The sequence below is a fragment of the Oncorhynchus gorbuscha genome, linkage group LG13, assembly GCF_021184085.1.
Source record: "Oncorhynchus gorbuscha isolate QuinsamMale2020 ecotype Even-year linkage group LG13, OgorEven_v1.0, whole genome shotgun sequence".
Lineage (NCBI taxonomy): Eukaryota > Metazoa > Chordata > Actinopteri > Salmoniformes > Salmonidae > Oncorhynchus > Oncorhynchus gorbuscha.
In genome coordinates this window covers 8274190-8285680 of record NC_060185.1, presented here as the reverse complement: position 1 = coordinate 8285680, position 11491 = coordinate 8274190, and the positions used below count along the sequence as shown (strand labels likewise).

At 49.0% G+C, this 11491-nt stretch overlaps 1 protein-coding gene across 1 annotated transcript in view; it reads right to left on the bottom strand.

Moving 5' to 3' along the window:
- Positions 1–483: 483 nt before the first annotated feature.
- Positions 484–11491, bottom strand: part of LOC123993834 (high affinity cationic amino acid transporter 1-like) — a 30554-nt gene continuing 19546 nt past the window's right edge. The window contains exons 8-13 of the mRNA XM_046296302.1: positions 7191–7293; positions 2521–2726; positions 2105–2256; positions 1566–1600; positions 1409–1440; positions 484–677 (exon numbers count right to left, since the gene is read on the bottom strand). Coding sequence (XP_046152258.1) covers positions 484–677; positions 1409–1440; positions 1566–1600; positions 2105–2256; positions 2521–2726; positions 7191–7293 — 722 coding nt within the window. The remainder of the gene's footprint in view (positions 678–1408; positions 1441–1565; positions 1601–2104; positions 2257–2520; positions 2727–7190; positions 7294–11491) is intronic.

The following is an 11491-nucleotide window of genomic DNA, read 5'->3' as shown; positions in this document are numbered from 1 at the left end:
CCAGCAGAGGGCGATAGACTGCATGGTAATCAACCAGTAATGCTAGTATTAGGGACGAGCCCTGCTCTTCAGTGTGAAATTATAGACTATTCAGTATTTCCAACAAATTTCAATAAAATGTTAAGGGCCACAGATCCTTTCAAGACCCTTTTCTTCTTCCAAGAGAAGTGTGATAGTCGTCCTGCTTTGTGCTAACAATGACAGATGGACTGGTTGGTTTGGTGCTTACTACTGACATCACTAACAGAGTCATGAGCAGTGGACGTGGAACTGGTATGGTGGACCACTGCCCAATGTGAAGAGACCCGTGTCTGGTTTGGTACAACGCAACACGAGATCCTAATAGAGCTCGTTTTGATTGTACATGATTGTCCCCCTTCACGTGAAGATATTTCTGACAGTATATGGCACTAATCTGACGTTAAAAGATAGATAAAGTAATCGGATATTAGCATTCAGGAAGTGCACTGCACCTCCCAACCTCTAGAGGTCCCCATCCTCCTCGTCCACTGTGTTGTCCAGGTCCAGGCCGTTGTGTAGGAACACTTCCTTCTCGATGTCCATTGGCTGTCCGCTGAGAGTGCAGTCTGGCTTGTATCTGTGCAGGTTACCGGCAGTATTGGCTAAAGCAGCTTCTACACTGTTACGGATCCCGTAGCCAAAGTAGATGATGAAACCTGGGAGAAGGATTCCAAAGGTGGAGCTGGTTGAGAGAACGCCAAGAGTGTGCAAAGCTGTCATCAAGGCAAAGGGTGGCTACTTTGAAGAATCTCAAATATAAATTATATTTTTATTTGTTTAACACTTTTTGGGTTACTACATGATTCCATATGTGTTATTTCATCGTTTTTATGTCTACATGTATGTAGAAAATAGTAAAAAATAAAGAAAAACCCTGGAATGAATAGATGTGTCCAAACTATTGTATCTATAGGTCATATTTAATCTATAGTACAGATAAATGAAGTGTATATATAGGACAGATACATGTAGTGTATATATATAGTACAGATAAATGTAGTGTATATATATATAGTACAGATAAATGTAGTGTATATATATATAGTACAGATAAATGTAGTGTATATATATATATATAGTACAGATAAATGTAGTGTATATATATAGTACAGATAAATGTATATATATATATATATAGTACAGATAAATGTAGTGTATATATATATATATATAGTACAGATAAATGTAGTGTATATATATATATATAGTACAGATAAATGTAGTGTATATATATAGTACAGATAAATGTAGTGTATATTATAGTACAGATAAATGTAGTGTATATATATAGTACAGATAAATGTAGTATATATATGATCATCCAGATAAAGAGTATATATATATATATATAGCAGATAAATGTAGGTTCCTCAGATAAATGTAGTGCCCAGCTGACACATCAGGAAGATGTTGATAAACATACTGGCCACTGGAGGTACAGATAAATGTAGTATATATATATATATATAGTACAGATAAATGGGCACCTATGGGATCCAGAAAGAGAAGGGAGGAGGCGTGAGGACATCAGGGGATGGATAAACATACTGGCCACTGGGAGGAAGGGAAGCAGGGGCACCTGGGAGGAGAGAAGAGGGGAGGAGGCGTGAGGAGTGGGGAGGAGGCGTGAGGAGAGGGGAGGAGGCGTGAGGAGAGGAGGGGAGGGGAGGAGGAGAGGAGGAGAGGGGAGGAGGCGTGAGGGAGGAGGAGGGAGGAGGAGGAGGCGGAGGAGAGGAGGAGAGGGGAGGAGGCGTGAGGGGAGGGGAGGCGGAGGAGAGGAGGAGGGGAGGAGGCGGAGGGAGGGGAGGAGGCGTGAGGAGAGGAGAGGGGAGGAGGCGTGAGGAGAGGAGGAGAGGGGAGGAGGAGAAGAGAGGAGGAGAGGGGAGGAGGCGTGAGGAGAGGAGGAGAGGAGGCGTGAGGAGAGGGGAGGAGGCGTGAGGAGAGGAGGAGAGGGGAGGAGGCGTGAGGAGAGGAGGAGAAGAGAGAAGGGAGAAGAGGAGAGGGGAGAAGGAGAAGATTTCTAAACATACTGGCCCCTGGGAGGAAATGTCCCTGACCGTGGGGTATAGCTGAGTGAACATACCTTGAAAGAGAGACTGGTCTTGCTCTCAGGCTGTCTCCAGACCAGTAGAGTGACTGCCAGACAGGCTGTAAATATGAGGCTCAGTAGAGAGACAGACCAGGAAGCAAAGCCTCCCTGCACTGCTACCACACAGAAGATACACACCAACACTCCTGCAGGGAGAGAGACAGACACAGAGACAGTAAGGACGAGACGGAGGTGACCAGAGCTAACACTCCTATAGGGACACAACTGAATAGATGTGTGTGTGTAAGTCTGCCTGTGTGTGTGTGTGTGTGTAAGTCTGTGTGTGTGTGTGTGTGTGTGTGTGTAAGTCTGTGTGTGTGTGTGTGTGTGTGTGTGTGTGTGTGTGTGTGTGTGTGTGTGTGTGTGTGTGTGTGTGTGTGTGTGTGTGTGTGTGTGTGTGTGTGTCTTACCTAATGTACTGGTACAGATGTTGACTACGAAGCCAGACAGGTTGTTGGGTTCTGTGTTGTGAGGGAACAACAGGTTTTTGGCACAGAACACCTCCTCTGCTCCCGGCAGGATCCCCACACTGCCCTCGTTAATGGACTCTAAGGTGTCTGGCTCGTCCAGCGTAGAAGCCATCCGATAGGCCATACTGGATTGCTCTGGCTGGTACCTGCAGGACAGAAAGAATAGCCACATTAAAGAGGCAAAACAGTAAGCTGCCACCTATTGAAGAAATGCAACCACTTTGAAATTCAGACAGAGCTATGGATCCAAGAACTGATCATCCATGCAGATACCAACCTGAGTACTAGAACACAGGCTGCCACTAAGGTGTAGGCTAGCAGGGTGCAGGGTGTAGTATGTAGGGTACTAACCTGAGTACTAGAACACAGGCTGCCACTAAGGTGTAGGCTAGCAGGGTGCAGGGTGTAGTATGTAGGGTACTAACCTGAGTACTAGAACACAGGCTGCCACTAAGGTGTAGGCTAGCAGGGTGCAGGGTGTAGTATGTAGGGTACTAACCTGAGTACTAGAACACAGGCTGCCACTAAGGTGTAGGCTAGCAGGGTGCAGGGTGTAGTATGTAGGGTACCAACCTGAGTACTAGAACACAGGCTGCCACTAAGGTGTAGGCTAGCAGGGTGTAGTATGTAGGGTACCAACCTGAGTACTAGAACACAGGCTACCACTAAGGTGTAGGCTAGCAGGGTGTAGTATGTAGGGTACCAACCTGAGTACTAGAACACAGGCTACCACTAAGGTGTAGGCTAGCAGGGTGTAGTATGTAGGGTACCAACCTGAGTACTAGAACACAGGCTGCCACTAAGGTGTAGGCTAGCAGGGTGTAGTATGTAGGGTACCAACCTGAGTACTAGAACACAGGCTGCCACTAAGGTGTAGGCTAGCAGGGTGCAGTATGTAGGGTACTAACCTGAGTACTAGAACACAGGCTGCCACTAAGGTGTAGGCTAGCAGGGTGCAGGGTGTAGTATGTAGGGTACTAACCTGAGTACTAGAACACAGGCTGCCACTAAGGTGTAGGCTAGCAGGGTGTAGTATGTAGGGTACTAACCTGAGTACTAGAACACAGGCTGCCACTAAGGTGTAGGCTAGCAGGGTGCAGGGTGTAGTATGTAGGGTACTAACCTGAGTACTAGAACACAGGCTGCCACTAAGGTGTAGGCTAGCAGGGTGCAGTATGTAGGGTACTAACCTGAGTACTAGAACACAGGCTGCCACTAAGGTGTAGGCTAGCAGGGTGCAGTATGTAGGGTACTAACCTGAGTACTAGAACACAGGCTGCCACTAAGGTGTAGGCTAGCAGGGTGCAGGGTGTAGTATGTAGGGTACTAACCTGAGTACTAGAACACAGGCTGCCACTAAGGTGTAGGCTAGCAGGGTGCAGTATGTAGGGTACTAACCTGAGTACTAGAACACAGGCTGCCACTAAGGTGTAGGCTAGCAGGGTGCAGTATGTAGGGTACTAACCTGAGTACTAGAACACAGGCTGCCACTAAGGTGTAGGCTAGCAGGGTGCAGGGTGTATGTAGGGTACTAACCTGAGTACTAGAACACAGGCTACCACTAAGGTGTAGGCTAGCAGGGTGCAGTATGTAGGGTACTAACCTGAGTACTAGAACACAGGCTGCCACTAAGGTGTAGGCTAGCAGGGTGCAGGGTGTAGTATGTAGGGTACTAACCTGAGTACTAGAACACAGGCTGCCACTAAGGTGTAGGCTAGCAGGGTGCAGGGTGTAGTATGTAGGGTACTAACCTGAGTACTAGAACACAGGCTGCCACTAAGGTGTAGGCTAGCAGGGTGCAGGGTGTAGTATGTAGGGTACTAACCTGAGTACTAGAACACAGGCTGCCACTAAGGTGTAGGCTAGCAGGGTACTAACCTGAGTACTAGGGTGCAGGTGGTGTAGTATGTAGGGTACTAACCTGAGTACTAGAACACAGGCTGCCACTAAGGTGTAGGCTAGCAGGGTGCAGGGTGTAGTATGTAGGGTACTAACCTGAGTACTAGAACACAGGCTGCCACTAAGGTGTAGGCTAGCAGGGTGCAGGGTGTAGAACACATGTAGGGTACTAACCTGAGTACTAGAACACAGGCTGCCACTAAGGTGTAGGCTAGCAGGGTGCAGGGTGTAGTATGTAGGGTACTAACCTGAGTACTAGAACACAGGCTGCCACTAAGGTGTAGGCTAGCAGGGTGCAGTATGTAGGGTACTAACCTGAGTACTAGAACACAGGCTGCCACTAAGGTGTAGGCTAGCAGGGTGCAGGGTGTAGTATGTAGGGTACTAACCTGAGTACTAGAACACAGGCTGCCACTAAGGTGTAGGCTAGCAGGGTGCAGGGTGTAGTATGTAGGGTACTAACCTGAGTACTAGAACACAGGCTGCCACTAAGGTGTAGGCTAGCAGGGTGCAGTATGTAGGGTACTAACCTGAGTACTAGAACACAGGCTGCCACTAAGGTGTAGGCTAGCAGGGTGCAGGGTGTAGTATGTAGGGTACTAACCTGAGTACTAGAACACAGGCTGCCACTAAGGTGTAGGCTAGCAGGGTGCAGGGTGTACTAGAACACAGGTGCCATGTAGGGTGGTACTAACCTGAGTACTAGAACACAGGCTGCCACTAAGGTGTAGGCTAGCAGGGTGCAGGGTGTAGTATGTAGGGTACTAACCTGAGTACTAGAACACAGGCTGCCACTAAGGTGTAGGCTAGCAGGGTGCAGTATGTAGGGTACTAACCTGAGTACTAGAACACAGGCTGCCACTAAGGTGTAGGCTAGCAGGGTGCAGGGTGTAGTATGTAGGGTACTAACCTGAGTACTAGAACACAGGCTGCCACTAAGGTGTAGGCTAGCAGGGTGCAGGGTGTAGTATGTAGGGTACTAACCTGAGTACTAGAACACAGGCTGCCACTAAGGTGTAGGCTAGCAGGGTGCAGTATGTAGGGTACTAACCTGAGTACTAGAACACAGGCTACCACTAAGGTGTAGGCTAGCAGGGTGCAGTATGTAGGGTACTAACCTGAGTACTAGAACACAGGCTGCCACTAAGGTGTAGGCTAGCAGGGTGCAGGGTGCAGTATGTAGGGTACTAACCTGAGTACTAGAACACAGGCTACCACTAAGGTGTAGGCTAGCAGGGTGCAGGGTGTAGTATGTAGGGTACTAACCTGAGTACTAGAACACAGGCTACCACTAAGGTGTAGGCTAGCAGGGTGCAGGGTGTAGTATGTAGGGTACTAACCTGAGTACTAGAACACAGGCTGCCACTAAGGTGTAGGCTAGCAGGGTGCAGGGTGTAGTATGTAGGGTACTAACCTGAGTACTAGAACACAGGCTACCACTAAGGTGTAGGCTAGCAGGGTGCAGGGTGTAGTATGTAGGGTACTAACCTGAGTACTAGAACACAGGCTACCACTAAGGTGTAGGCTAGCAGGGTGCAGGGTGTAGTATGTAGGGTACTAACCTGAGTACTAGAACACAGGCTACCACTAAGGTGTAGGCTAGCAGGGTGCAGGGTGTAGTATGTAGGGTACTAACCTGAGTACTAGAACACAGGCTGCCACTAAGGTGTAGGCTAGCAGGGTGCAGGGTGTAGTATGTAGGGTACTAACCTGAGTACTAGAACACAGGCTACCACTAAGGTGTAGGCTAGCAGGGTGCAGTATGTAGGGTACTAACCTGAGTACTAGAACACAGGCTGCCACTAAGGTGTAGGCTAGCAGGGTGCAGGGTGTAGTATGTAGGGTACTAACCTGAGTACTAGAACACAGGCTACCACTAAGGTGTAGGCTAGCAGGGTGCAGGGTGTAGTATGTAGGGTACTAACCTGAGTACTAGAACACAGGCTACCACTAAGGTGTAGGCTAGCAGGGTGCAGTATGTAGGGTACTAACCTGAGTACTAGAACACAGGCTGCCACTAAGGTGTAGGCTAGCAGGGTGCAGGGTGTAGTATGTAGGGTACTAACCTGAGTACTAGAACACAGGCTACCACTAAGGTGTAGGCTAGCAGGGTGCAGTATGTAGGGTACTAACCTGAGTACTAGAACACAGGCTGCCACTAAGGTGTAGGCTAGCAGGGTGCAGTATGTAGGGTACTAACCTGAGTACTAGAACACAGGCTGCCACTAAGGTGTAGGCTAGCAGGGTGCAGGGTGTAGTATGTAGGGTACTAACCTGAGTACTAGAACACAGGCTACCACTAAGGTGTAGGCTAGCAGGGTGCAGTATGTAGGGTACTAACCTGAGTACTAGAACACAGGCTGCCACTAAGGTGTAGGCTAGCAGGGTGCAGGGTGTAGTATGTAGGGTACTAACCTGAGTACTAGAACACAGGCTACCACTAAGGTGTAGGCTAGCAGGGTGCAGGGTGTAGTATGTAGGGTACTAACCTGAGTACTAGAACACAGGCTACCACTAAGGTGTAGGCTAGCAGGGTGCAGGGTGTAGTATGTAGGGTACTAACCTGAGTACTAGAACACAGGCTACCACTAAGGTGTAGGCTAGCAGGGTGCAGGGTGTAGTATGTAGGGTACTAACCTGAGTACTAGAACACAGGCTACCACTAAGGTGTAGGCTAGCAGGGTGCAGGGTGTAGTATGTAGGGTACTAACCTGAGTACTAGAACACAGGCTGCCACTAAGGTGTAGGCTAGCAGGGTGCCGATAGACATCAGATCAACCAGGTCTTTCAGGTCAAACAGGAAGGCCATCACCGCTGTAGGAAGGAGTCAAAGACCATTAAGAAATATGACAGGATCTATCCCAGAATAACCCTGTTTAAAGTACAAGCCAATGCACACATTCATGGGCGGATTTCCTGGACACAGATATTCCTGGACTCATAAGCAAGCTCAAAGGAGAATCTCCATCTAAAATAAGTTGTTTTTCAGGACTAGGTTAAGATCTGTGTCTGGGAAACCACCAAAACAAATGATTGTATTTGATTCTGGCATCTGCACTGTACAGTAAGAATGAACATGATGACTCTACAACTGTCCGTTATGATTTCATTTCCTGTGAAACATGCTACACACAATATATTCACGTCACGGTACAGTATCACAGCAACCAATAGGCTAGACAGTAGGCTAGACAGTAGGCCAGTACAGTAGGCTAGTACAGTAGGCTAGACAGTAGGCTAGTACAGTAGGCTAGACAGTAGGCTAGACAGTAGGCTAGTACAGTAGGCTAGTACAGTAGGCTGTACAGTAGGCTAGACAGTAGGCTAGTACAGTAGGCTAGACAGTAGGCTAGTACAGTAGGCTAGACAGTAGGCTAGACAGTAGGCTAGTACAGTAGGCTAGACAGTAGGCTAGTACAGTAGGCTAGACAGTAGTCTAGTACAGTAGGCTAGACAGTAGGCTAGACAGTAGGCTAGACAGTAGGCTAGACAGTAGGCTAGTACAGTAGGCTAGTACAGTAGGCTAGACAGTAGGCTAGACAGTAGGCTAGTACAGTAGGCTAGACAGTAGGCTAGTACAGTAGGCTAGACAGTAGGCTAGTACAGTAGGCTAGTACAGTAGGCTAGACAGTAGGCTAGTACAGTAGGCTAGTACAGTAGGCTAGTACAGTAGGCTGTACAGTAGGCTAGTACAGTAGGCTAGTACAGTAGGCTAGTACAGTAGGCTAGACAGTAGGCTAGTACAGTAGGCTAGTACAGTAGGCTAGACAGTAGGCTAGACAGTAGGCTAGTACAGTAGGCTAGACAGTAGGCTAGTACAGTAGGCTAGACAGTAGGCTAGTACAGTAGGCTAGACAGTAGGCTAGACAGTAGGCTAGTACAGTAGGCTAGTACAGTAGGCTAGACAGTAGGCTAGACAGTAGGCTAGTACAGTAGGCTAGACAGTAGGCTAGTACAGTAGGCTAGTACAGTAGGCTAGTACAGTAGGCTAGACAGTAGGCTAGTACAGTAGGCTAGTACAGTAGGCTAGACATACAGTAGTCACCTTCAATTCACATACAGAAAATAATGAAGAGAAACGGCAGCATTTTTCAAACTTTTGAAGAGTCGAGACTAATGGACTGTCTGTTTCACATGATGTTTTACTTGTTCCTAACTAAATCACAGTTCTCTTTAGTCCGTTCAACCTAAGGTCTCTGTCTGCTACATCTCTCTCCTCCTCAGGTTCCTTCAACCTAAGGTCTCTGTCTGCTACCCCCCTCTCTCCTCCTCCTCTCATAGGCTTGTTACTGCCAGATACAGATCAGCTCTGAGCTTAACCCTTGACCTCTAACACAGTCTTACCGGACATGAAACCTGACGCAATGGTGGAGTTGATTGGCGACTTCCTCTCACTGACCTTGGCCAGAAAGGAGAAGAGGAGACCATCGCGGGCCATGGCAAAGATTATACGAGGTAGAGGAAACATGGAGCCTAGAAGGCTATAGGAGGGGAGGGGGAGAGGTAGGAGTAGAGGAGGGAGGAGTAGAGGAGAGGGAGGAGGAGGTGGAGGAAGAGGCCAGGAGTAGAGGAGAGGGAGGAGTAGAGGAGAGGCCAGGGGTGGAGGAGAGGGAGGAGTAGAGGAGAGGGAGGAGGAAGAGGAGAGGCCAGGGGTGGAGGAGAGGGAGGAGTAGAGGAGAGGGAGGAGGAAGAGGAGAGGCCAGGGGTGGAGGAGTGGGAGGAGTAGAGGAGAGGGAGGAGGAAGAGGCCAGGAGTAGAGGAGAGGGAGGAGTAGAGGAGAGGGAGGAGTAGAGGAGAGGCCAGGGGTGGAGGAGGAGGAGGTGGAGGAAGAGGAGAGGCCAGGGGTGGAGGAGGAGGTGGAGGAAGAGGAGAGGTCAGGGGTGGAGGAGGAAGAGGAGAGAACAGGGGAGGAGGAGGAAGAGGCCAGGAGTAGAGGAGAGGGAGGAGTAGAGGAGAGGGAGGAGTAGAGGAGAGGGAGGAGGAAGAGGAGAGGCCAGGGGTGGAGGAGGACGTGGTGGAGGAAGAGGAGAGGCCAGGGGTGGAAGAGGAGGTGGAGGACGAGGAGAGGCCATGGGGTGGAAGAGGAGGAGGAAGAGGAGAGGCCAGGGGTGGAGGAGGAGGAGGAGAAGAGGAGAGGTCAGAGGAGGAGGTGGAGGAAGAGGAGAGGCCAGGGGTAGAGGAGGAGGAGGAAGAAGAGAGGGAGGAGGAGGTAGAAGAGGAGAGGCCAGGGGTGGAGGAGGAGGAGGAAGAGGAGAGGCCAGGGGTGGAGGAGGAGGAGGTGGAGGAAGAGGAGAGGCCAGGGGTAGAGGAGGAGGAAGAAGAGAGGGAGGAGGAAGAGGAGAGGCCAGGGGTAGAGGAGGAGGAGGAAGAAGAGAGGGAGGAGGAGGAAGAAGAGGAGAGGCCAGGGATGGGAGGAGGAGGAGGAAGGGGGCAAAGATTTATAACCCAAAAAAACTCCAAGTCTCTCCATGAAGTCCAGACACATGGTTTCAACTGCTGCAGTTCCCAGTGCACCTCCCAGACACACAGAACCTCAGAGGCTTAGGATCTGTCTGCCCGTAATAAACATGTAGAGCAGATAAGATGAGTGTCCCCCCCATAGATATAGAATCCCCTCAAATTCAAATTCTTCCCCTTTAATTAAGGACTGGTTTAGATACGGGACACCAGCAGTCTTCCCCTTTAATTAGGGACTGGTTTAGACCTGGGACACCAGCATTCTTCCCCTTTAATTAGGGACTGGTTTAGACCTGGGACACCAGCATTCTTCCCCTTTAATTTGGGACTGGTTTAGACCTGGGACACCAGCAGTCTTCCCCTTTAATTAGGGAGTGGTTTAGACCTGGGACATCAGCATTCTTCCCCTTTAATTAGGGACTGGTTTAGACCTGGGACACCAGCAGTCTTCCCCTTTAATTAGGGACTGGTTTAGACCTGGGACATCAGCATTCTTCCCTTTTAATTAGGGACTGGTTTAGACCTGGGACATCAGCATTCTTCCCCTTTAATTAGGGACTGGTTTAGACCTGGGACACCAGCAGTCTTCCCCTTTAATTAGGGACTGGTTTAGACCTGGGACACCAGCATTCTTCCCCTTTAATTAGGGACTGGTTTAGACCTGGGACACCAGCATTCTTCCCCTTTAATTAGGGACTGGTTTAGACCTGGGACACCAGCATTCTTCCCCTTTAATTAGGGACTGGTTTAGACCTGGGACACCAGCATTCTTCCCCTTTAATTAGGGACTGGTTTAGACCTGGGACACCAGCATTCTTCCCCTTTAATTAGGGACTGGTTTAGACCTGGGACACCAGCATTCTTCCCCTTTAATTAGGGACTGGTTTAGACCTGGGACACCAGCATTCTTCCCCTTTAATTAGGGACTGGTTTAGACCTGGGACACCAGCAGTCTTCCCCTTTAATTAGGGACTGGTTTAGACCTGGGACACCAGCAGTCTTCCCCTTTAACAGAAAATCAGTAGTACTCAGTACCCCCAGGGTAATAATATCAGTAGTACTCCGTACCCCCAGGCCCATTGTAATAATATCAGTAGTACTCAGTACCCCAGGGTAATAATATCAGTAGTACTCAGTACCCCCAGGGTAATAATATCAGTAGTACTCAGTACCCCAGGGTAATAATATCAGTAGTACTCAGTACCCCCAGGGTAATAATATCAGTAGTACTCCGTACCCCCAGGCCCAGGGTAATAATATCAGTAGTACTCAGTACCCCCAGGGTAATAATATCAGTAGTACTCCGTACCCCCAGGGTAATAATATCAGTAGTACTCCGTACCCCCAGGGTAATAATATCAGTAGTACTCCATACCCCCAGGGTAATAATATCAGTAGTACTCCATACCCCCAGGGTAATAATATCAGTAGTACTCAGTACCCCCAGGGTAATAATATCAGTAGTACTCCGTACCCCCAGGCCCAGGGTAATAATATCAGTAGTACTCCATACCCCAGGGTAATAATATCAGTAGTACTCCGTACCCCCAGGCCC